Below are 26,639 nucleotides of genomic sequence, written 5' to 3' on the forward strand. Positions count from 1 at the left end.
GGAAAGTATTTAACAACCATTAGCTTCTGTTGTTTTATTGCACATTGTCAATGGGTATTAGGAAAAAGGCAAGACACACTGCCCTTGGTACTCTATTTTCCTTCTTTTGCTTTTTTTTGAGGTGGGGGGAAGTAGAAATTATCTGTCCTTTTAAATTTTCTATGTGATGGAGAACCACAATCCCAAATCCTAAAGCCTCAACGAGGAAACAAAGCATACCTGAGACCTTAGAAGCTCCCCTCCTATAGTTTTCATGCAATGCAATGCAGAACAAGAGCGTAGCTTCAAGGTGATGTCCATACACTCTACCTTGGACACAGATGCTCACTTCTTCTAGACCTATGCTATCCAAACAGTAGCCACAAGCCACATGTGGCCACCAACCACCTGAAGTGTGGCTAGTCTCAATCGAGATGTGCAGGAAGTGTCAAATGCACACCAATATGTAAATACTTAGTACAAAAATGTAAATATCTCATTAATAGTTTTTTAAAAATAATTTTTAAAATATTATTTTTATTGATTTCAGAGAGGAAGGGAAAGGGAGAGAGATAGAAACATCAATGATGAGAGAGAATCATTGATCAGCTGCCTCCTGCACACCCCCCACTGGGGATCAAGCCTGCGACCCAGGCATGTGCCCTTGACCGGAATCGAACCTAGGACCCTTTAGTCCACAGGCTGATGCTCTATCCACTGAGCCAAACCGGCTAGGGCTCATTAATAGTTTTTTATGTTGATTACCTATCGAAGTGATAATATTTTAGATATAATGGGTTTTAAAAATGTTTTTAAATGGGTAACTAAAACATGTTTTAAAATTAATTTCACCTGTTTCTTTTAACTTTTTAAAAATGTGGCTGCTAGAAAATTTTTAATTAGACAATGGCTCACATATGTTTCTATTAGGCAGTACTGCTTTGGACCACACTGCCCATATACCAAAGGCCTCATTTTGGAGAGACAATTGCAGAATCCAGTGAGCATCAGAGCAATTCATGCAAATAGACCAGCAGTCCCCACTCTGCTGTCTCCAGGTCCCCAAGCATCAGTGGTGATCAGTATGTTAATCTAAATGTTTACCTACAACTAGAGGCCTGGTGCACAAAATTCGTGCACGGGGGTGGGGGTGTCCCCTCAGCCCGGCCTGCACCCTCTCGCAATCCAGGACCCCTCAGGGGATGTCCGACTGCCAGTTTAGGCCTGATCCCTGCAGAATCGGGCCTAAACTGGCAATCAGATATCCCTCTTGCAATTCAGGACCACTGGCTCCTAACTGCTCGCCTGCCTGCCTGCCTCATCGCCCCTAACTGCTCGCCTGCCTGCCCTATCGCCCCTAACCACTCGCCTGCCTGATCACCCCTAATCGCTCGCCTGCCTGCCTGATTGCCCCTAACTGCCTCTGTCTCGGCTCCCGCCACCGTGGCTTTGTCCAAAAGGATGTCCAGAATGACGTCCAGAAGGTTGTTTGGCTGTCCAGTCTAATTAGCATATTACACTTTTATTATTATAGATTAGGCCATTGTGCTAATAAATATGGCTTGTGTGGTTGACAAAGTTTTTTCAAAACATGACAGGATAAATAGATGGATAAACAGATGAAGGATATGATCAGGTAATTTGAACAAAGAAATGCAAGCAGCTAAATACATTTTCCAAAGGAAACTTATTAATAGAGAAATAAAATCAAAACAACTTTTTTCAGTTTATCAACATTAACAATTCAGTTCAACAAGCTTTTACTGAACTCCTTGGCAAAGGTTTCTTTTTAAATTCCCAAGATATGATAGGATTTCATCTGTGTAAAATGAAACGCATAGAAAAATGACTAGAAGGAACTAAGACAAGAGTTCAGAGTAACAGGATTATGGATTTCTTTTGGTTTCTCATATTTTTCTATTCTTTATATAATTTCTATAGTGAACATGTATGGCTATTTGAAAAAGCACTTCATTATCTAAGTAATACATGTACATTATAGAAAATTGAAAAATAAAGATAAGCAAAAACAGCATTGTTATTTTAGTAATCAGAGGAAAGTAAACGAAGTGAAATAAAAGAATTAAAAAATGAGATGAAATAGCCCTGGCCGGTTTGGCTCACTGGATAGAGTGTCAGCCTGGGGACTGAAGGGTCCCAGGTTTGATATTAGTCAAGGGCATGTACCTTGGTTGTGGGCACGTCCCCAGTAGGGGGTGTGCAGGAGGTGGCTGATCGATGCTTCTCTCTCATCGATGTTTCTAGCTCTCTATCCCTCTCCCTTCCTCTCTGTAAAAAAATCAATAAAATATATTTTAAAAAATGAGATGAAATAATAAAAGGCTTCTTGGCTATGAATAGGTTCAAGTTTTAAGATTGCTCACTCACTAAAGATACATATTACATAGAGCTTTCCAACTTACAGTATTTTCTTATACTTTTCTGACCTTCAAAGTAACATAAATGAACAGATTATTTAATAGTGATTATCTTTGGGTAATGAGACTGTAGGCAATTTCTTTTTTCCTTCTTTTGCTTTGTTTTTTTTGACGGGGGGGAGAGTAGAAATTATCTGTCCTAAATTTTCTATAACGAACAAGTTTTATTTATATAAGGAAGAAAATCTATTAGTTTTAGAGAAAATCAGCTGTAACAAGTTGCAGATAAGGAAACTGAGGCTCAGAGAACGTATGCAATTTGTCACAAAGTGGAAGAGCCAGAACTCCAACCCCCTGGAACCTTATTTTCCCAAACCCACAGCTTCCCAATTGTTCCCTTTGGTTGTGCAGACACCGTAATACTGACAAATGTTCATATCAAGACTCAACTTTTGGGTAAACTATGGTCATAACTATTGCCATACAGGATGTATATTGATAATCCTCTTGTTTGGAGAAGTCACTCATTTAATTCAGTACAGCTGGAATTGCGTTAGGTTTCCTGAGAAAGTAACCTGAACTTGACCCTCGCCTTTTGAAATTCCCATACTGCAGAGCTGTTTTTCAGGATAAACAGGGCATTTGACTTGGCTCACCCAGCTATAATTCAGCTTAAAAATTGGAGAAACTCCCGAGTTCTAATGCTGGTATTCAAAACACATGTTTAGCTGGTGGAATTTAAACAAGGCTCCACGGCCTCATTTTGTTACGGACAATGCAAATACTTTTTCATCCTATAGCCGTGGGCCTGGCTTACCTTTTGGCCCCACACAGCAACTTATTTTCACAACTATATAAACTGCAAATCATAACCCCCCACTTTGGTAATGTATACTTACTGCAAACATTCTCTTTCCTCCTCCAGCCATTTCCAACTCAAGGAAGATGGGATCACCAAACATGCTTTCTACAGCTCGTTCCAAACTTCAGGCCCGCCAAGAGTCCGCCCTGCCCTTTAGCACATGTCTTTACACTTGTTCACCATTTAATCTACATTCTGGCAGCACTGTTGAGTTGACATGGGTTTCTTGTGGAGAGAGAGGCATTCTTTCTAATTTGCCACATGTCCTCTGAGGCTCTGTCCCCCTTTGCTCTGTTTTTTTTTTTTTCTTTTTCAGGAGAACCAGAATACTGGTTAAGTATTCTGGACTTGCCCGGGCAGCGTGGCTCATTGGGCGTTGACCTATAAACCAGGAGGTCACGGCTCGATTCCCAGTCAGGGCACATGCCCCGGTTTCGGGCTTGATCCCCAGTGGGGGCGTGCAGGAGGCAGCCAATCAATGATTCTCTCTCATTGATGTTTCTATCTCTCCTTTCCTCTCTCCATGCTTTTATTTTATAAAGTATCCATCTACATGCTAGAAAGCAAATCCATATATTCCTAGATGAATAAAATATTAATAATAAACAGCCTCCACTCTTCTCTCTGCTTCCAGGCAGCTAGTACGTCAAACCTGCTAGATTTAGCCCAGAGAAAGGGAGAAAACAGCAATGGGGAGGCTCAGAGAGGAGTAAATGCTCGTTTTACCAAAAGGAGTGACTTTTTCTCTTCTTTTTAATTAAATGTTTTTGTTGATTTCAGAGAGAGGGAAGGAGAGATCGAAACACCAATGAGAGAGAATCATTGATTGGCTGCCTCCTGCACGCCCCACACTGGGGATCAAGCCTGCAACCGGGGCATGTGCCCTGACTGGGAATCGAGCCGTGACCTCCTGGTTCATAGATCGATGCCCAACGAGCCACGCTGGCCGGGCAAGTCCGGAATACTTAATCAGTATTCTGGTCCTCATGACAAAGCAAAAAACAGAGGTAGGCAAAGTGCAGGCTGGACATCAGGTGCGACCTGTAAACCTGATTAGAAATTCACCCAGGTAGGTGACAACAAGTGAAAACGTAAATCTTTGCATCCACGACAGCATAGAGTAGACACACATCCATACGGTGTGAACTCACGGGAGGCGCAGACCCAGGGGGCACCCTGGCTCCTGCACTTCCCAGCTGGTGCCTGTGACTAAATTACTTTAATCTCTCTCTCTAAGCCTAAGGTTTACCACCTGTGAAAACAGGGATATTAATAGTATGCACCCCTTAGGAGTGTTGGGAAGATTAAGGATAACCCACACCAGGCGCCTGGCACACCGCAGGCGCTCGGAGGTAAAGCCTCCTGCCAGCACCACCTGTGCTCCACTGTTACCTGCTAAGGGTGGCAACGGAGTTCTGGAAACTGAAAATCAGAGCAAGTGTCAGAGAACCAACGTTCCAGATCAGAACAATCTAACTACTACAGTAGACCTCCCCAAATTTAACCTAGCTGATAACTGCAAGTTAAAATAAGGAGTTAGCACTAATTAGCAAAGCTTTTCTAATTGTACTGACCTCATGTTGGTCAAAGTACAGTGATCAGGCACTATAATATTTTTGCAAAGTTATCCAGTATCAGAAGTCTTTTATTAAATGTTCACTACAATTTACCCAATAATTTCATTTCTAAATAATGATTCCTAAGGAATGAAACCAAAACATGGAAAATTTGATATGCATGATGATGCTCACAACGTTATTCATAAAGTGTTGTAAATTATATGCTTTATGAAATGCAGTAATAAAAGCATGGTATGGAAACAAATACTGTGGAAAAACATGGTAAGATACTATCCAACAAAAGCTAAGATACTAAACTCAGTATAGTCTATGACAGTGGTCGGCAAACTGCGGCTCGCGAGCCACATGCGGCTCTTTGGCCCCTTGAGTGTGGCTCTTCCACAAAATACCATGGCCTGGGTGAGTCTATTTTGAAGAAGTGGCATTAGAAGAAGTTTAAGTTTAAAAAATTTGGCTCTCAAAAAAAATTTCAATCGTTGTACTGTTGATATTTGGCTCTGTTGACTAATGAGTTTGCCGACCACTGGTCTATGATTATAACATGTGAAAAAATTAATTTGTATAGGGAAAAGGTTAACAGTGGGCATTTTACAAAAGTAGATATTTTAAGTGATTTTTTAGTATCTTTAGTTGCCACTTTGGAAATATGGACAGATTTTTTGGGAAAATAAACATGCATTTGACTAACTATTCCAAACTGCTCTGGTAAAAATCAGACCGTCAACCGATGTTCATTCATGCATTCACTTCCGTTAGCAGCACAGCCAGCATGAGCCAACTCATCACCTTGGAAGTGCTCTATTTTCACAAAGCGAGTCAGAATCAATATCCTAATGCTTGCCTTTTTTTTTTTTTAAAGACACAATTCTCCATAAACAGCCTGTCCCATTCTCACCCTGTCTTTAGTCCTACCCATTTCCGCTTTCAGGATGCAGGAAAGGGAAGAGGGTACAGGAACAAACCGGAGCCCTATCCATGTCGGCTCATGGTTCCGGGGGCCCCACCAGCGACCTCAGCAAGGTGAGCTCACCTCAGTCTCCACGTCACCAGCCCCACGAGCTCACCCACAACAACAGTTGAGGTGTGCACTAGGCCTTCGCTAGTGGCCCCTCCATGGCGCTTCCCACCACGGGAGCCTAACGCGCTTTACAACGATCCACCACACATCTCCATCTTTAGCAGATCAGAGCAGGTGAGAGAATAAGTATGTGCAACATACTGAGCCCATTTCTGCAGCTCCAGGCAAGGAAATGGACCCAGCGATCTCACTCAGAGGCCTCTCCTCTACCAGGAATCTATGGTGTAGTGACCCAGTAGCCCGCAGCTTTCTAAACCATCACCATTAATGATAAACAGAAAACACTCTAAGCAGAAGGGAATGTGTCCGTGAAACTGGAGTGTCCTGCTCATCTTTTGGGTCAAAGATGACTTGTACATCACTCAGTGTTGAGTTTCAGATCCAGCCCCTGGAGCTCAGGCCACAGCGAATGCAACTGAAGCAGAAATGGTGTGGAGGCAACTTTGTTTACCCCTTCAGCCAAGGCTGTGCCGCCGGAGCCACGCTGGCTGGCCATGGCCAGGCTCACAAAGGGGCCTTGTGGTGCTGGGGCCCAGGCTCAATGGCCTGTCTGTTACGTCTCCCGGGACATTTTGATGTCATGTCAATCTGGCTGCCAAGTCTGGCAACTGGCTCAAATCCCTCATGCATTTCTTCTTCTTTCTGACGTCACAAATTTGAGACAAATGACACTTTCCACAAATAATGGGTAGATCTCCAAGAAGTGCTTTCCTCCTCCTCTTACTATGCCTCCCACCTTATATCACACCTACTGCCAAGTAAAGAAAAAGCAAAACAGTCCACTTTATGCATTGCCAATTGCCTTATTAACAAACAGTAACTCCAAAGGGAAGGAAGGAGACTTCACTTGGGGATATTTTCACCTTCTGTCGAGCTCTAGAGGTTGAGTTAAACATTCAGGGGAAAAATGTGAACTGTCCCAAACCAAACTCTGATACCATTCTAATGGGCTAAAACACCATGGATTATTTTAAGCAGCTATGGTAAACCAATGTGGTACAAACACCAGAGATGTGAAGACTGCTTTATTTTCCTCTTCTAACTTTATCATTTTTGAGTTTAAATTTCTTCTTTGGCTAAGGAACTGAGAAAGGGTAAGAACAGGAGCCCCGGAGCCCCATCCTGGATTCCCCAGTGGGGTCAGACTGTGCCCACGCTAGGAAGGAGTTCTGCGCCTGTCAGGAGTCTATATGTTGGTACACTGTTGCACAGCTGGCTTTCCCAACCTCCGGGGGCAAGGTGTCAGCAGCTGGGCGGTGAGTGGACGGCAGGACAGCTCTCTCTCTGCCAAGTCCAGTTACTCCCTTTCAGAAGATGTAGACAGAGGTATACCCTGCACACCACCACTGTGGTCGCAAGGAGAAGCCTCAGCACATTTGATTTAGAAACAGATAAATAAGTCCTTTGTGAGAATGAAGACTGTCCAATAAATAGGCCATGGCCGCTTGTCTTCTCTCCTCATGCCCCATGCTCTCTCTCTGCAGGCAAAGTCAGCAACATCTAAATGCTGGCAAATCCCCATTTCCCTCCTGAGCAGCTGTCAATCGCCTTATTTTCAACTGTCCTATTCCTCAACTTCCATACCTAGGCAATCACTAAATCCTGTCAATTCTATTTCCCCTCCTCCCTTAGCATATCATGCTCCCCTAGACCCGTGGTCAGCAAACTGTGGCTCGCGAGCCACATGCTGCTCTTTGGCCCCTTGAGTGTGGCTCTTCCACAAAATACCATGGCCTGCGCGAGTCTATTTTGAAGAAATGGTGTTAGAAGAAGTTTAAAAAATTTGGCTCTCAAAAGAAATTTCAATCGTTGTACTGTTGATATTTGGCTCTGTTGACTAATGAGTTTGCTGACCACTGCCCGGCCTAGACCATGGTCTCAAACCTACGCCACCCTCACCATTTCCTATCTGGGCTATTGAAACTGTCCCTGGAGGTCCTCACGGCCTCCATTCTCCCTTTCCTTCAATTTGCCCTTACTGCCATTGGAGTCAGCCTTTTTATTAAACACTACGCAGGGGGATAGTCTCTACTTAAAAACTATTGTTTATGGCCCAGCTGATGTGGCTCAGTGGTTGAGCATCGACCTATGAACTAGGAGGTCACAGTTCGATTCCCAGTCAAGGCATATGCCGGGGGTTGTGGGCTCGATCCCCAGTAGGGGGCATGCAGGAGGCAGCTGATCAATGATTCTCTCTCATCATTGATGTTTCTATCTCTCTCTCCCCCTCTCCCTTCCTCTCTGAAATAAATAAAAATATATTTTTAAAACAACACAAACAAAACCACAATTTTTTTTTTAGATATATTTTTTTCATTGATTTCAGAGAGGAAGGGAGAGAGATAGATAGAAACATCAATGATGAGAGAGAATCATTGATTGGCTGCCTCCTGCACGCCCCCTACTGGGGAGGGGGGAGATCGAGCCAGCAACCCGGGCATGTGCCCTTGGCCATTATCAAACCTGGGACCCTTTAGTCCACAGGCTGACGCTCTATCCACTGAGCAAAACCGGCTAGGGCCAAAACCACAATTGTTTATGGATACATTCTAAACTTCTGAGTATGACACTTAAAGACCTTCATCCATTGGCCTCAACTTCCATGTCCAAACACATCTTCCACCTCTTACCACACCCTATCCCACCAGTGCTCTGCAGGACGGCAGCTCAATTCAGACAAAACCTCCTAAACCAGTGGTCGGCAAACTCATTAGTCAACAGAGCCAAATATCAACAGTACAACGATTGAAATTTCTTTTGAGAGCCAAATTTTTTAAACTTAAACTTCTTCTAACGCCACTTCTTCAAAATAGACTGGCCCAGGCCGTGGTATTTTGTGGAAGAGCCACACTCAAGGGGCCAAAGAGCCGCATGTGGCTCACGAGCGGCGGTTTGCCGACCACTGTCCTAAACTGTCTGAAGAAACGATAATCCCCCTGCATAGTACATCCTGCTCCTTCACCTCTAACCCCCAACTCTGATTTATCCATGAAGACCCAACTCAGATGTCCCTGTGGCGCTCTTCCCACTCCCTCCGGTTGTGAGTCATCCTAGTGCTCTCTCACACTCCTGTCCTAAAACAGCACCCTACACTGGAATGATGTGCTCAGATGCCGGTCTCCCTGGAGACAGTGCTGTAGGTCCTCGAGAGTAAGGACCATATCCTTATCTCCGAACCAGGGCTGCACAGGATACACTCTTGGTAAGTGTTGCTGACTCCATCAACCAGTCAGAAGAGCGACTAAGGGTAATGGAGGGAAAGGACTTGGGTGATTAGGACACTTGAGCCAAGCTCCAGCTGCTTCGGAGTGTGCACTGTGGAAATTTATTAATCTCTCCAGGCTTTAGCTTGTCATCTGTTGAATATGGGGATGGGACTATATGATTTTTACGGCCCCTTTAACTCCACCGTTCCAAGCATTTAGACTACATTTTTCTTTAAAACCTACAATGAAGAAACACCCTATGAAACCCGTAGTAATAATATGTTCCAGGAGTTTGGACGCTCTCCACAGAGCCAGCCAGGAAAATTCCTGCTTTGCCTGGCCACCAGGCAGAGCGCCCAAGGACGGCCAACAACTCAGGCTCCTCCTCTAAACTCATAAATCCCCAACTGCCCTCGGATCTGTTCCACTCAACATATTTTGGCCCAAAATTGGCTTATTCAATAATATGCACAAGAGGAAAAAAAACAAAACCCTGATGACAAAAACCTAACATGCCTTGAAAATGACAAATACTAAAAACGTGATTGCTGGGTTTTGAAAGGCCGAGTGAAAGGGCTAGGCTTGATAATCACCTCGTTACCCCATACTCCGGGGGTGGCTGGTACCTCAGGACGGCCACTTCCGTTCTCGCGGGCTGAGGAGCAGGGTAAGGCTTGACCATCTCGTGGACCATGCCAGGGTGCTGGTCGCTGTAGAAAAGTCCATGCTCCTGGGTCTTGCTGACCGGGGACATCATTTGCTTGGGCTTGAAGGGGTACTCGGGTGGAGGACCCCGGGGGTCCAGCACTTTTCCTGCAGGCTGGGCTGGCGAGGGTCCCCCTCCCGCCTTGAACCCCTTGCCACTCCCTGAGCCAGGAAGGTGCTGCTTAACACCATTCCTCTCCAGTGACAGCTGCATGATTCTCTCACTGAGCGAGCGGACGTGGCCCTGCTTAAGTTCCTTCAGTGCCTCGTCCTTATGCGCCTGTCCGCTGTTGGCACGGTTCACTGTGGGCCTCCCCTCAGTCCGGGCCTTCTGGCTGGTGCCCCCCGCCATGTAGTAACCGTGACCCACGGCCCCCTGCTGCGGCTGCTGCTGCTGCTGCTGCCCCCTGAAGAACTGGGACTGCGCTTTGGCCTCCTCGTAGGTGGGCAGCTCCTCGTTGTTCTGCTGAGGCTGCGTGGACCGGACCTGTTTCTCCATCACCGTATTGTCCACCTGGTGTTCTTGACCCTGCGGTTCCTGGCGTGCCGACTGGTAGACCATTTGTGGGTCTTCTTGAGTGAGGTTTTCCGAGGAAGAAAAGCTGTTTGTCGGGTGGGCTGGTCCTGCACTCCCTGTGGCCTGGTGCTGAATGGCCAGCAAGTTCATGTTCTCGGTCGGGGTGCCATAGCGCAGTTGTTCCTGGATCAGCCGCTGCAATACTGTTCCAGCTGCCGCATCCTCGGAACCTCTCATTTCCACCTCTGAGATCCTCAGGAAGTTCGGGGAGTGGAAGTTACAAAGAGGATCCTCAACTATAAGGTAAACATAGGAGAAAAAGGTATCAGGCTGTTCCACAGCAATATAGGTCTGTTAGTATGTGGTAAATAATTAACATTCTAATGGGAGTAGCATGTAACAAGGTTTCAAATCCACCACCACCTCCATGTACCCTGCAGTTTCTCATGGAAGTACTTCTCCAATTCTAAGTGTCTCTAATACTCTCCCTTCTCTGGCCTCCTGCTTCCTCCTAGGCCTTGCTCCATCCTTCACCCCTGCCCTTTCCTTTAATCTCCCCATGGCCCCCTCTCTTCTTCATATAAACACGTATTTTCCACCTTAAAAAATACAAGCAAAAAACGGAAACCAAAACCAAACAAAAAGAAACCTCCTTCCCGTGGCCTTCCCTGCATGTACCTCTAACACCCTGCCTCTCTCCTTCCCTTTTCTCTTAATTGTCCTCAGTAAGCAATGGACACTCGCTGTCTCCACTTCCCAAATGCTCCAGGCACTGCCCTCCCTCCTGCTCTGACTACTAACCAAGCCCGGTGAGAATTTTCCAGCTCTCATACGACACAACTAACCCTTCTGAAGCATCTGGCATGGTGATCGCCCACTTCCTGAAATGCTCTCCTAACTCGGCACCCAGGTCCTGGCTCCGGCCTCTGTCCACTCCTTCCCGGCCTACCTTTTCTCCACCTGTCCCTCAATTCTGGTGTTTCCCACAGCTCGGCCCTCAGTGCTCTTCCACCCTCACTCAGCAGAATCCCGGAGTCATCACATCCACTGCTCATCTTCAACGACTGACCCATGACCCACATACCTACAACCGCCAGCCGATGGTCCATGAGTCCTTCAAACTCTACATGTCCTCCTCACCCCGAGAGGCCTACCCACCCACCCAACCCCCTGCATCCCTGCTTTGTCTAATTTTTGCCAAACTAGAAACCTGAGAGTTTTCCAAAATTCCTTCCTCTCCTTTACCCCCAACACCTTTTCAGTGACTGCTTGTCAATTCTACCCCCAAAACATCCCTCCCAACTCTCTCTATTCCCATGCCAATCTCCAAGTTGATTATTAATAACCACAATACAACCACAAGAACCACTTTAAAGTGCATATGATATGCCATTGCACTAAATTCTCTCCATATACTCATTTGTTCCATATGAGGCAGATATTAATTCCCCCAGTCTTACAGAGAAGGAGACAGGTTTAGAAAAGGTAAATCACAGAGGTCACAGAGGTAGGAAGAGACTGAGCCAGGATCTGATTCATTGCACAAGATGTATGTTCATTCCACACTTATAAGCCCTTGGCGTCTCATCCCCAGACCATTCATTCCAACAGCCTGCTCATCTATTTCTCTGACACTGGACTCATTCCCATTTCCAAACCCACCCCTCAGGCAGCAACCTGTCTCCCACGCTACCCTGGAAGATTGTTCAACTAGGAAAACCTAATCACATCAATGCTCTCCACAAAATTCCTCAATAACTAGTTATAGGATGAAACTGACATTCTATAACATGGTGTAGCGCAAGCATGTCAAATTCGAGGCCCACAACGAATATTTTTGCGACATAGACAATATAACGGAATATGAGAAACATTTTAATAAAAATTTCATAACTTAATTTTTACAATATCCTCTTATACATAACTAGAGGCCCAGTGCTCAGTGAGGTCCCTCGGCCTAGCCGGTGATCGGGGCCGTCTCGCCCAGACCTGATTGGGCCAATAGGGGCTGCCAACTGTGGAGGGACTGCGGGAGGTTGGTCGACCCGGGAGGGACCATGGGAGGGCTACAGGGCATGTCCAGCTCGTCTTGCCCAGTCCCAATCGGCTGGACCCAAGCAGCAAGCTAATCTACTGGTCGGAGCATCTGCCTCCTGGTGGTTAGTGCACATCATAGCGACTGATGGGATGGTTGAACGAAGCATCAAATGAACGGTCGGACATTTAGCATATTACACTTTTATTATACAGGATTTATTATATAGGATTATTAATAACGAACTACAATGTTCGCTAATGACTGATTACTATAACCGTGTTGCATTCATTTCTGTTATGTGCCTTACATGTTAGGCGCACCATTTCTGTTCACTAATTCTAGCAGCGAATATTTTAGCAGCCGATTGCCACATTAGTCCTGGACTGACTTGTTTGCTGTGCGCAACAGGAAATATTTCGCTTTCGGAGAACAAGAAAAATAGGTTTATTTGCGTTATGCTTATTAATTTGTGCAGTTATTCAGTGTCTGGTAAGTTCATGTTCAAGAAAAAATATTAATTTTTATTAAAATGTTCTCTTATTTTATGTTAATGATTACTCATTTATTTCAGCCCTTTGTAGTCAGCATGTCTCGATCGAAATAAACCTACGTTTCTATGAAAACTGAAGCTTTTGTTTTTTTGCGGCCCACATAAACTTCAACCTTGTTTATTTGGCCCGTGTAGCCTTTGAGTTTGACATGCTTGGTGTAGCAGGTGCTGCCTTACCTTCCAATAACATTTCAGGCCACCACCACCCCACCCTCACTGGCAACCCCTTGGAGTTTAAGCTCTAACGCACCTAAGAACATATAGATCCCAGACATGCTGGCTCTCTCTGGCCTCTGAGCCTTTGCTCACATTTGTCCCTCTGCCTAGAAAGATGCATGTCACCATGTCCTCCTGGGGATTCCTAGCCATGCTGCATGCCGATAGCTCCAGAGCTACTTTCTGAGGAGTCCTTTCCTGCTGCAGCCCAGCCGGCTCGCGCCCTCCTCCAATGTCTACTCCACTGGCACAGATCTCAGTAGATCAGTGATCACCGGAGATGGCAATTATTTACCTACACAGACTCTAAACTCCTGAAAGGTAAAAATCATGCCTTCTTATTTGGGTCTCCCTAGCACACAACCCAGTGAGGAGGATCAAACATTTAACCAGTAAAAAGATACCTACACAAGCTCCATGAAATATAAAATTTAGGCTAGGTGGCTCAATTAATTGGAGCATCGTCCCATTCACCAAAAAGTTGTGGGCTTGATTCTTAATCAGGGCACATACCTAGGCTGTGTGTGCACCCGGACAGGGTGTGTACAGAAGGCAACCGATCGATATTTCACTCTCTTTCTCTCTGCCTCTCCATTCCTCTCTCTCTACAAATCAATGAAAGCATATCCTTGGGTAAAGATTAAATACACACATACACACACAGGGTGTCAAAAAATGTATACACACTTTAAAAGCTTATAGCTCAATTCACAACAGTACTAGTAAGTAATATATTAAAGATATCATGTAGCATTGTGAGAGTAAAATTTGTACCACTTACTACTGGCATGACCTTGAGCAAATCACTTCCTCTCTCCTACCTCAACAGCCTCACCTGTAAACTAAGGAAGATGAAGTAGATCATCGCTAAGCAGCCTTCAGTTCTACAATGCCATGCAACGATGGCTCTGTGTTTCTATATATACATAGAACACGTCATTTCCCCAAAAGCTGTCTTTCTTTCCCAAGGTTGCCTTTTTGTTAAACCTATTAATGGCATCCTCATATGCGTCATCCTGATAGAAATTTTAGATTTCTTCTGACCTTCTGTCTCCTTTGCTCCCTCCATTTAATCAACTGCCAAGCTAGGTTTTCTCAGTCCACAGTGAAATGAGAAAAAAAATAAAAGTGGTATAATGTGCTTATAAATATATAAATATACGTATACTCCCACATTTACATGAGTACACACATAGACACTCTCCATTAGGTTTACTGTCTTCTATTGGCAAGGATTGTATACCACTTATTCTCTTTGATATTACAATATGAGAAAAGGTGACAGTAGATGACATCTTTAGTGTCCCTGCAATAGCAAAGACTGTGACCCTAGCTCCCGTGCCCTCAGCCACGCCTCAGGCCTGGCTCTCCTGACCAGTGGCTTAGATGTCCTGAATAGCCTCCGAATATCTCTAGCTTCTGGCCTCTTCTCTTTCCAATCCACACTCTATGTATTACCTGTCTTCCTCTACTAGACCCAAGCACCAGAAGGTGGGGAGTTTATTTGCTGAATTCATACGCTGCATCGCCAGCGCCTACAATACTGCTCTGATCCACAGGCCTTCGGGAAATAATGGCTGAGTATGTTATAGAGCTCTACAGATGGTTCCTGAAGCTCAACGCTGACCTTATCACTCTCCCCGTCTCCCCAGAACCTCACCTGGGACCTCAGGCAAATTACTTGGCTTCTCTGAACCTCTCTCCCCTGTAAAATGGGCAGACTTCCTATCTGCCTCAGAGGATTGCACGTGGAGTACATTCAAACTCAGTCCTTACCTTCAGGTAACTGCAACTGAAATATAAACCCAAAGTTCAACACCAAAACATTTTAAACAGTAAAAACAGATCATGGAAGGTCCACGCAAGATGAACTGCCAAATAATCGTAGTAAGTGATGAACGACCCATGGAAAGAGTGATCAGTGTGGGTTGAACTGGGCCACACTCACTAAACAAAGACTGACTGAAACCTGCTATATTCAGGCTTCCTGACAGATGTGGGGGCAGGAGAGTAAAAAAGGATGCCCTTATCCTCAGGATAACTGATCTGAAAGGCTTACTGGAACAAGCAGAATCAAATAAAAATAATTTTTTAATAAAATGAATAAAATTCTATTAAAATAAAAATGTATTTCCAGAGGAAAATGATTTTTTTTGGATGAATAATAAAAGGAATGGGGTCTCATCAGGCATGAAAGGGATTACATTCTCTTTTCATAAGCACATTCGGGCCCTGAGATCCTTTCCTAAAGTGGTTTTAAAAATTCCCTTATGTGCCCTAGCTGGCCAGCCTGCAGACTGAAGGGTCCCTGGTTGGATTCTGGTCAAGGGAACGTGCCTGGGTTGCGGGCTCAGTTCCCAGTGGAGGGCGTGCAGAAGGCAGCCAATCAATGATTCTCTTTTCTCATTGATGTTTCTATCTCTCCCTCTCCCTTCCTCTCTGAAATCAATAAAAAAAATACTTAAAAATAAAAATTCCCTCACAGTGTTACCTCAAAAATAGGCAGAAAGTTTTACAAAGACAGTTTCCTCCCTACTATAGTTTTGAATTTCTTCTGAACTTCTTTGTTATTTGCAAAAAGATTAAAATGAAGTAGAAAGAAGGAAAGAAATAAAGAAGGAAAGATTCTAGGAAGGAGTACCAAAAATGTATTTAGAAATTAGAGAAAACTTAGGGAATGGTATAATTCTGAACTTCCTACCTACCTAGGAACTCTCTCTGCTGAATCACAAGTTATAGTAAGATAGTCTATTAACATCCATAGCACACAAACATTAAAAATAAGGCACCTGCCAATAAAGAGACAACCAATAATCCCACATGCTGATTTTTTAAAATGAGCATAGAGGGAAAAAAATTATGCAAAAGCGCTAAAAATAAGACACATAAGATCTTTTTGTGTTTCCAACACAAGTGCCAGTAAAAGAACTCACCAACTTTCTCCCTGATGGTACTGCCAGCCTCCACTGTCAAAGCAGGCGCTTCATGCCTCCCGGAGTAGAGCGGGAAGTCTGGGAAAAAGTAGTTGGGGTCTTCTAGAATCTGGGCGGGACTACTGGGACTGTAACAAGCAGGAGGGGGACCTGCGGGGGAGAAAAAAGCCAAGTGTCCATTAGCACCAAGTCCTCCTCTCCCTCCTCCCGCCCCATGTGACTCACCAGAGCCCGCGAGCCACACTCCCACATTTCAATGTGCAGTGGGAGCTCTGTCTTTTTGATTCATAAAATTCCAAAGTTACTATTTAGAATTATCACTCATCCAGCCACCCACCAAATGACCCACAAAGTCAAAATAACAATCTTCAAGACACGCTGAGCGGAGGCTCGGACACTTGCACACAACGGCAGCACTGCCAACAGAAACCAAGTCCCCTGTGACTATAGACAAGTCACTAAGCTCTGAACAGGCACGGAGGGGCACAGGACAGGGCGATGGAGAGGCCAGGAAAGGAACTCCAGCTGCTGACTCTGGGAATATAAAGGATAGAGAGGGGTGGTCTTCTCGCCATGTGGTAGCAGGAGTGTGTCCCAGCCCAGGACAGAGCACTCGTCTTACTCTAATGTTTCTGGAGCCCCCTATGGCAGCGGGGCACCAGCTTGTGGGTTCTGGCCCTCTGCCAAGCACTGGCCTTTTGCTCCAGTGTATCTGCTTCGCACACAAAGCGGGATGTGCTTCCTGCTCTAATTAAACGTGACACTGTGACAATCCCACAGTCGCTGGACACGAGATACCTACCACGACACGGATACCGCACAGACAACGTCGTGGGAACACTCGGCAGGAGGGGCCCGCCGTCCTCTCTAGGCACTGGTTTCCCTGTGTGGGCACCCAGTTTATGGCTCTTTTTGGCAAAGGAACTTAGTTTACTCTGGGGGAAAGAGTCATGCTATTTTTTAAAATTGAAGTCCTTGCCCAAAAGATAGTTCTATCATCAGAAAAATGTTTCTCAGCAGTCACTTCAAACTAGTAATTTGAAATGTATTGCTAGGTTTGCTATCTACCCCTTTCCCACAAGGCCAAAGCCAGTAGTAAATAACATTATTCTGAGGCCACAGATGGGAACTTACTCATCGTCTTTCTGAGTTTCCTTACCTCATGACATATTTGTATGTGTGCTCACATGCATCACAGGCATGTTTGGACTGGAGGGAAAACAGTTTTACAAGTAGAATATTTATCCTATAAAGCTAAAAATAATGTCGTTTGTGAATTTCACCCTAAAAATGAATATAAACCAAGTATGAATGAGAAACCAAGTAAAATTACAGTTCCAATGCGTGTGGCGGCTACCTGTCAGCGTTCTCCTTTTGGCCAACCTGCAAGGGCTACCCTGGGAAAGAAACTCATTCTCTGGGCCTCATCCTCTCCATCTATAAATCTAAAAGCCTAGGGCTAAAATTAGGAATCATGATGGCCCAGATCCAAAGGCAGATCCTGACCTGGCTTCCACTTCAGGCCGGTGGAAAATGTTGGTGGAAAATTGCAGACGGGCAAGGTACAACTGTGGCCATATGTTAGAATGACCTGGAATTTTTAAAAGCCTAGTACCCAGGCTTCACCCAGACCTGTTCAATCAGATCTCTGGGGACAGGGCCCACACACTCATATTTTATAAAGCTCCTCAAATGACTCCAATGTGCAGCCTAAGTGAGAAGCCCTCTGCTAGTGGAGAACAGCACACACAGGCAAAAAAGCAAGACACAAAAACACATTTCTGCACCTGAGTCCCACTCCCCACCAAATCAGAGTCAGAGAGGTAGTGAGGACCCACACACTTCAAGAAAAGAGTGTGTGTGTGTGTGTGTGTGTGTGTGTGTGTGTGTGTGTGTTTTATATTATATACAGTAGATCAGGGTCAGGGATGGACTAAGAATTCTAAGTGGTAACGAAGAGCAAATTGCTAGTAAAATTGAGGCCTAACTAAGGATATATGTGTATGTGCATATGTATATAAAGGAGCAAGAGAGAAAGAGAAAGAGAGAGAGAGAGAGAATATATACTTTCAATAGGGAGCCTAGTTAAGAACTGTGCTATAAGCCATCCCCAGTCACCACAATGTACCCTGATTCTCCACACCTGGGAGCAAGAGGCTGGGGAAACCACCGAAATCCCACCCTGTAAGCATGGCTCGGGCCCAGGGACTAAGTAATAGTCCCGTTCTTTTTGTTGTTGTGTTGTTGTTTTTAAATCCTTAGAGAAAGGAAGGGAAGGAGAGAGGAGAGAGGGGGTGGGGACAGAGAGAGAGAGAGAGAGAGAGAGAGAGAGAGAGAGAGAGAGAGAGAGGAACATTGATGTGAGAGAGAAACGTCAATCAGTTGGTTGCCTTCCATACATGCCCTGAGCGGGGATTGAACCTGCAGCCCAGGTATGTGCCCTGACTGGGAATCAAACCAACAACCTTTTGGTGCACAGGGCAATGTTCAACCAACTGAGCCACTCTGGCTGGGCAATGGTCCAGCTTTTAAAGGAATCTGCGCCACTCAAGGACTCTGCTGGCTCAACAGTGTGTAATCCATTCATGTGTTGCCTCTGGGGCTTCATAAAGACTATTTCCATGTAAGGTCCTCTGTGCTTAGGAACCTGCAGTCACCTGTTTCTTTCAAAACAGCACCTTGTCTAAGGATGGCCACTCACACAGCTTGTCTGCATGGGGAGAGTGACTAACGCAACGGACAGCAAACTAAGGTGAGCGTACAGGAGTCCGCGCTCTGCGGGCTCTCCCTCAGGGGAGGGGCCGTGCAGCTCCCAGGGCCCAGCCCCACAGGAAAGCTCGAGATTTGTCTGTACCACACTTGACAAAGGGGGGAATCTGGAAATTCCAGTTGGAGGGTTCAACATTTTGGCCCTATATTGACTATGACCCATGTCACCACGAATGGTTCCCTTTCTTTACAAAATCTGCATGTCATTTGTCAGCAAGAAGAATCTTTGCTTCTCCGTCTGAGCGTGACTGCTTTTGGCTTGCTCCTAAAGCACCAAATCCTTCCTTCCCATTATGGTCTTATGCTGTTGCTTTCTTTGTAAGTGTCCAGAGGCCTTTACGTGATGTGACCCTGAACAAGACTTTTTTTCCTTACTCAACAGTAGCAATAACAAAGGGCCTCAGTGTTGGAGGAAAAAATGAATTAAGGCAAAATGAAGTAGTTTTCTGGGGAGTCAGGGGCACGACATGAGTCCTGGTGACCTGCTCAACCACCTCACCTCCACCATGACTAGTTATGTGCCTCAGATCAGACCCTGAATCTGTAACTAGGCCAACATAACAGGCTCAGAAGTTTCCTTTAGGTGTAAACACTGTAGGACACTCAAACTGACACCCCATCATCACCCAACACTCACAGCTGGGAAATCACCCGGCCTTACATGCGACTTGCTTGCACATAACCACCCTGGCTATAGCCTCAAGTTCCGATCTTGGGTTTCCAAGGCTGCCTACAACCAGACCTCTCCTTTAGATGCCATCAGTCTCACTGGTCCCCCCAGCATCCCGTGAATGTGTCACCCTCGTTCTCCAAATTCCGGCTAACAAAGCCATCCTCTAGCTTCACAGTCCCCTCCACAGCTACTGTAAGGCTCTCTCCAGTCCACTGACCCCTTCAGTTTGCCTCCACACCTTCTCCTACGCTGTCCTTCCGTCCCTCAACTGCCACAGCGATGATGATCGGAAGCACCCCACTCTGCACTTACATGTCAGCTGCTCTCAGAGAGTGGATTTGGAGGGATCTTTGACCTTGTTTATAAACAAAGTAGTGAGACCATCCCAGAGGACAGTGCCATGTTCTCCATCAGCAAGTAGTTAAGAGGGCATACACCATATATACTGCTTGCAGAAAGTAGCACACACATGTGTGGTGCCCATCTTCAAGTATTCCCAGGGCGGCACCACCAGCCTATGCTAAATGACTGCTGCAAAACACGAGGCGGTTGGTGGGTAAGTGCTGAGTGGTGTGGTGTGCCTCCGATCATAACCTCTGACTCCCATTCTAAGAACACAGCATTGTTTTTACGTTAAGCACCACATGACAACACAATCTGCCTTGAACCATAGCAACTCATGGCTATTGCCTTTGCGCAAACTCTAGAGAAACACTGGCAGCTCTTCCTAGGTTTTCTCCATCTGGGGGGCCTTCCTCCCCTATGAATCGAGGAAACGCTTGCTAGGCACACCCTAAATGCTGAAACACATCCTCGGAGGCTCTACTCTAGTGCCACTTCCTCCAGGAAGTCATCTCCCCTTTTTCCCCTAACATGCCACTCATCTGTGCTGCCATCTCATTCCAGGCATATTTATGCCACAAAATAATACATTGCCTATGTCTTCAGGTTTTTTTCCTTGACCATTCAGTTGATTAACAGCAAGGACCCTGTCTTATTCATCTTTGTATTTCCAGTTTCTAGCAGAAATAAGATCATCATAAGTGTTCAATACATATTTATTGATTCAATGAATCATCTACAAAGGTTCACAGTACCTAGCAGTTTCGAGCACAATATGGACACTCAATAAATATTTATTAATGGAATTAAGATACATTTGTAAATAACCAGTTATGAACATATTCTTAATGCTACAGAGCTTAAATCAAAGGTGAGTTTGTCTTTTTCAGACTTCTCAGGAGACCAAGGCTGGTAAAAGCTACTGGGAAGGAAAAAAAAGCCATCTCGTGCTAAAACAGATTAATGGCAAGTGCACTGTGATCCAATTCCTGTAGGGGCTTTGTACATGATGCTACAGTAACTGCACAGGGATTTTGCAGCCTGATCACAAGCTTCCATTTACAGAAAGGTGCTGCTTCGGCTCACTCCACCTGGGCCACCCTGCCCAGGGCCGGGCCTCAGTGCTGGGCCCTCTGCTGCCCTTGGCTCCTGCGTCCTTCCCAGGTCTGTGAGGAGGGGCAGAGCCTGGAGACCTCGGAGGGCATGCGCTCCCTCACCATAAAAAGAGGAGCCATCCCAGGCCCACCAAATCACACAGAATCAAAGGGAGTACACCGTGAAAGTATCTATAATAATAAAAGTGTAATATGCTAATTAGACTGGACAACTGAACAGCGAAATGATCATCCAGACGACCTTCCAGAAGACCTTTCAGACGAAGCCAGGGCTGTGAGGGCGGAGCCCGTTGCACTAACTTCATGCATCAGGCCTCTAGTCCATAATAAAAGGACTTTATCTACAAAGAGGTAATAATTTTTTAAATTTAGAGCTTAACATAAAATCCAAAGGTTATTTAAATATCTTGACTCAAACTGCACACAATACCAAAATTCATATTTCATGTTGATATATTTGGTTCTTAAATTATCTAAAACTAGAAGTATCTACTAGACTCTGGAGATTCTTTTCCTCAGATAAGTTTTTTTAAAGCCACTTTATTGAGGTATGACTAACATGAAAAAGCTGTACAGATTTAATGTGTCCAACTCGATGAGTCTGGGGATGAAAGTATTAGCCCGTGAGCCCATCACCACTATCAAGACCACAGACATAACCATCACCTCCCAACATCTCCTCCCACCCTGTTTATTATTTGTGTGTGTTTGTGTAAGAACACTTAACATAACATCTACCTTCTTAGCAAATGTTAAGTATACAATAATAAAGTATTGTTAGCTACAGGCACTATGCTGTACAAGAGATCTCTAGGACTCATTCATGCAGATAAGTTTTAACAAATAAGCCCTATATTTATTAAATAACTGAGATTTAAGTAATCTTTAAACATACTTGTTTATACCTATCTCAGGACCAAAAGGGAACTCTTTGGGGTGGCCATGGCACACGTGATTATTATTAGTGTGTAAGCTCCATTGCTTAAACATGTTTCTATCACTGTATGTAAACAGCAAGTACTTAATATTTTTTGAACAAAGAAAAACAAACAGGATGGAAAGCCCTCAGATAAACCCAAGACATAAAATGACATCTGCCTCTCACCCACCCTAAGGAAGGAGAGGAGAGGTCAGACACTCTGGCTGCCCCTGACTCCTCCAGCTTCCTGGGTCCCATTAGCACCTGTTGTCACAGCTAAGTGACAGCGCCATGTCTATCAGGGAGCAGTTTCACAGGGACTGGGACTCTCAAGAGACAAGTACATGTCTTCTCATCACACTCAGCCAACTCATAAGTCAACATCAAACGAACTACATAATTTAAAGCAACCAATATTTCCAAGAAACTAAACTTCCATTTAGCAATAAGAGTACAACCAATATGAGCAGGAGCTACCATTTATTGAGGGCCTATTAAGTGCAGGGATGATATAAAGCTATCGTTCGTGATCACCACCCTGTTCCCATTTCGTGGAGGTGGGGACTAGGCTCACGTTGGTCAGGTGATGCCCAGGGCCACAGCACTAGGCACAGCACCACCCCTCCAACAAGAAGGTCTTTTTACTATGCCTTCCAAAGGCCCTCAAGAATCCTTCACTTAATCCTAAATCGTCTTTCCCTGACTAATTTCTTACATTAAAATTAGGAGTTTCAATGAAATGCTTGCATTTACAGAAAGGTGCTGTTTCGTCCCACTCCGCCTGGGCAACCCAGCATTGCCTGCCACCTTCAGTGCAAATGTCAGTAAGATTGAAAAAGGCAGGGAGGTCTTAGTATTGTTATGAAGATAGTTTTTAGGTCTCAGAAACCTTCAGGGTTCTACAGACGGCACTTTGAGAAACGCTGCTCTATGTGATGTAGCCTCTTCTAGGGGGAAGAAACCAAAACATACAAAACTTAAAATGATAATGGCTGCAAACCAGTTAGAACTGAGTCACCTCCCTGCCCAGGCAAAGGAAGATGGTGAAACCTGAAGAAGGTGCCCAGAGGCCCTCTGTTGTAAAGCACAGCTTGAACACGGCTTGTCAGGGGAATGGACCCACTGATTAAAGAAAATGTATTGAAGAGAGAGCAGCCCCTCCAGAAAACACCTGCACATGAATGCATCTCCTTGCCCTTGAGGAATTTTTATAAAAAGGAATATAAACCTGCAATGGTATTTCACTAGCAAAACGTCTCCACGAGATTACTTTGAGGAGGTGGGGAGAAAAGAAGCTAATAACTTGCCCAGCAGGAAGTCAGGCAATCCTTGGACAAAGGCAAGGATGTTGAGACATGATGACTTGAGAGGAAAGAGAATGATGCTGTCAAGCCAAAAGACTGGAGGATTAGAAGGACTGAAAGAATAAAAAAGACAGAGGAGAAAATATCTGCTAAATGGAAAAAGAGGCTATGTGTGCCTTTTGTTTTGGTAAATCTGTTTCTGAAACAGTGCAGGAATCCAGGGTGGACCATTTATGAGCTTTGTGAACTTAAGCAAATGAGTTAACCTCTTGGTGCCCATTACCTTCTCAGTAAATGGGGGTAATAATAGGACCTACTATGTCCGGCTGTTATGGAGATTAAATGAGACAACAGAATGGGCTATAACAGTGTTCCTGCACATAATAAGTGCTCAGTAAATTCTATGGGGAAATGGAACGGGAATCGCTGCTATAAAAGTCTCTTCCCAAAGAGGATCAAATCAGTGAGCTTTTAAAAAATAGCCAGATGCTCAAGCAGATCAGAGATGAAGGCTTTTAGAGTTTTTTTTAGGTCAGACTGTTCAGCTGACTGACAAACTAGACTAAAATTACATTTTCAATTTTCCAAGAATTTGAAAGGAGAAAAGTCTTAAATACACAATTTCTCTAAATATAAGCTTAGCGTTGTGGTCCTACTGGAATAACAAAATAAAATAGTACATAGTGTTATCCCAAGGCTCTTCAAAACTCCTAACTTGTCTGGCCACCTTGGCGTTCAGCTTTAGGGTTAGGTGGGTCTGGAGAAGGTACCAGGACTCTAACCTGAAAACCCTCAGCTGCCAGGAGGCTCCACCTTCAAAAGGGACAACAGGGTAGTTACTGGGAGTCTAACTGTACCAACTGTACCCAGCACTACAAATAAGAAAAACCTCTCCTTTCCTTGGCACCTTTGTTCCATAACTTTCATTCCACCTGTGTTCCATAACTTTCCATAACTTTCATTCCACCTGTGATGTAACAGGATGAAGGTCAAGGTGTGAACTCTGAATCTCTTCTCTACACAGACTGTGGTGAATCTATCCCTTTCACTGACAATGGAGGAGAAACTTACCCGTTAGTACCAACGTGGGAAAAAGCCCAGTCCTTCAGGATCATATGTGGCAATTTAAAGACTATTTTCATCCCCCAGTGAGTCTTTTTTTTTTCTTTAAATTGTTTTTATTGATTTTTAGAGAGAGCAAGATAGAGAGATAGAAACATCAATCAGCTGCCTCCTGCATGTCCCCCTACCGGGGATCGAGCCCTCAACCCGGGCATGTGCTCTGACCGGGAACCGAACCAGTGACCTGTTGGCTCATGGGTTGATGCTCAACCACTGAGCCACACCAGCTGGGGCCCCAGTGAGTCTTATAATGGCCTGGCCAATATGATGAAAGATAAAAGAATAAAAACAGCTGGCCTCACTTCAAGATATAGAGCATCAACAGTTGACTATAAGACCCATGACAACATTTCTCTAGTATCCAGTGCAACAGGTAACTGAATAATTCTCTGGGGGAAAAGTATGAATCAATGTGACCAGAACATAATGTAACATTTCTGGAGATTCTGAATCTCAGGTCCAAATCAGCACAAAAATCACTGACATGAGCATCAGTTTCACTGCTGTATGGAAGAGCTTTAAGTTTGTTTGCTTTTTAATGGAGATCTATAGCGGCTAAACAAAATGACTAGCCTGATGCTCTGAGGAGGCAAAGACACACGGAAAGTCCACTTTCCGCAGACCTAGCCTTCTAGCCATTCCAGACATGTGGACAAAGAAGCCTCCAGAGGACCCAATCCCAAACCATCCAGTCCACCCCAGCCTCCTTCCCACCGAAGTCCCTGGTTCAGGGAGAGAAACAAGTCGCTTCTCCGTTCCATGCATGACACCCAGACCTACAGATTCTGTAACATAACAAAATGGTTGTTTGAAGTTATGCGGATTTGAGGCCATTTGTTACACAGCAACCGGAACTGGGACAACAATGATAGTGAACACATATAACTCTTTCAAAGTGTCAGATATTGTTCTTAGCAATTTGCATGTTTTAACTCACATCATACATGTAATCCTTATAATGACCTTTTGAGGTAGGCATTACTATTATCTCTATTTAACATATGAGGAGACTACTTGACAGACAAGTTAAGTAATTTGCCCAAGAATATAAAACCAGTGAAGCCCTGGCCAGGTAGCTCAGTTGGTTAGAGCATTATCCCGACACACTACGGTTGCAGGTTCGATCCCAGGTCAGGGTGCATACAAGAAGCAACCAATGAATGTAGAAATACGTGGAACAATAAATCCATGTCTCTCTCTCTCTCATCAATAAATAAAAATTAAAAAAAATAAAGCCAGTGAGTGGCACAGGTGGGAAGTAAATCTAGGTTTTCGGCTCTGGGGTCTTCATTAAGCTCCACAGAAGAACACATTACAACTAGCCCATTTGGCCCATGTCCCACAATCAGACAGGACCACATTAAGGCATGTGAAACCAATTTAAAGGGATTTCTAGAATGAGACACTCCCACACTCCTAGTAATTCATTGGCTGCATCTTTGATCTCCATATCCTCCCAAGCATCCTGGCAGGGACCCTTCCATACTTCTAGAAATCATATCTGTGGTCAACGGTTTGATTCTCATATCTGTAATTTAAACCCATTTCCTCTTCATCAATTCACAGTGAAGACAGAATACTTGAAAAGCAGTTATAAACCCTTTCTTGGCCTTCTCAGAGTGGAATACACCAGCTCATCTGCCTTCTGTTTTCTAAAATCGTACTTCATTACATCCCTTCTAAAATATAAGTTCCATGGGCACAAAGGACATACACCCCACATTTAGTCCAGTGCCAGGTGTATGACAGACTTTCAAATGTCAGATGGAGGGGAAAAGGTCCGCTAGAGAAACTGTATTCTTTTTTTTGCATTCTTGCCAAATTCTCCATCTCAGTATTGACTTGTACAATCCAGACTTACTGATTCGACAGATACTTACTGACCAGTGACTGTTTCTGTACCATGGTTTATATTCTGTCCAAAAATAAGAAATGTCATGCTCCCTAATACTCAAACATGTACCTTCTTTAACAGAAAGTGAAAATATTTCACATAAATTCAATTAGAATGTTTGTGATGGCTGCCTAAATAAACTATTAAATTTAATATTACATTCTGTTCACTTTATAAACAAGCTTAATTACACATAACCCATTTTATGTTACCAAACTAACAAAGTGATCTTAGTTACTTAATAAATGCTATTAAAATGTAAATATTTGTATTTACTTCAGGCTTCCCCCCCCAACCCCCCTCCAAATTCCTGGAATTTATGTTGGAGAAAGTTCAAATTTCAGATATTTTTTTTCTCTAAGATTATCCACATGTCAGAGTAGACTTTTTAGACTTCTATTCTTAAATTTTTTTTTTATGAGTATTTTAAAGGATCAAATCCAAAAGGTAGCTAAAGGA

General features: G+C 44.4%; 1 protein-coding gene across 2 annotated transcripts in view; it reads right to left on the minus strand.

Annotated features, from left to right (window-relative positions):
* AMOTL1 (angiomotin like 1) overlaps nucleotides 1-26,639 on the minus strand; it is a 106,092-nt gene that overhangs the window by 50,051 nt on the left and 29,402 nt on the right. For both annotated transcript variants that reach the window (XM_080688169.1, XM_080688168.1), the window contains exons 2-3: nucleotides 16,043-16,192; nucleotides 9,677-10,601 (exon numbers count right to left, since the gene is read on the minus strand). In XM_080688169.1, coding sequence (XP_080544295.1) covers nucleotides 9,677-10,542 — 866 coding nt within the window. In that variant the 5' untranslated portion in view covers nucleotides 10,543-10,601; nucleotides 16,043-16,192. The remainder of the gene's footprint in view (nucleotides 1-9,676; nucleotides 10,602-16,042; nucleotides 16,193-26,639) is intronic.

This window comes from Plecotus auritus, assembly GCF_963455305.1.
Source record: "Plecotus auritus genome assembly, chromosome: 9".
NCBI classification, from domain to species: domain Eukaryota; kingdom Metazoa; phylum Chordata; class Mammalia; order Chiroptera; family Vespertilionidae; genus Plecotus; species Plecotus auritus.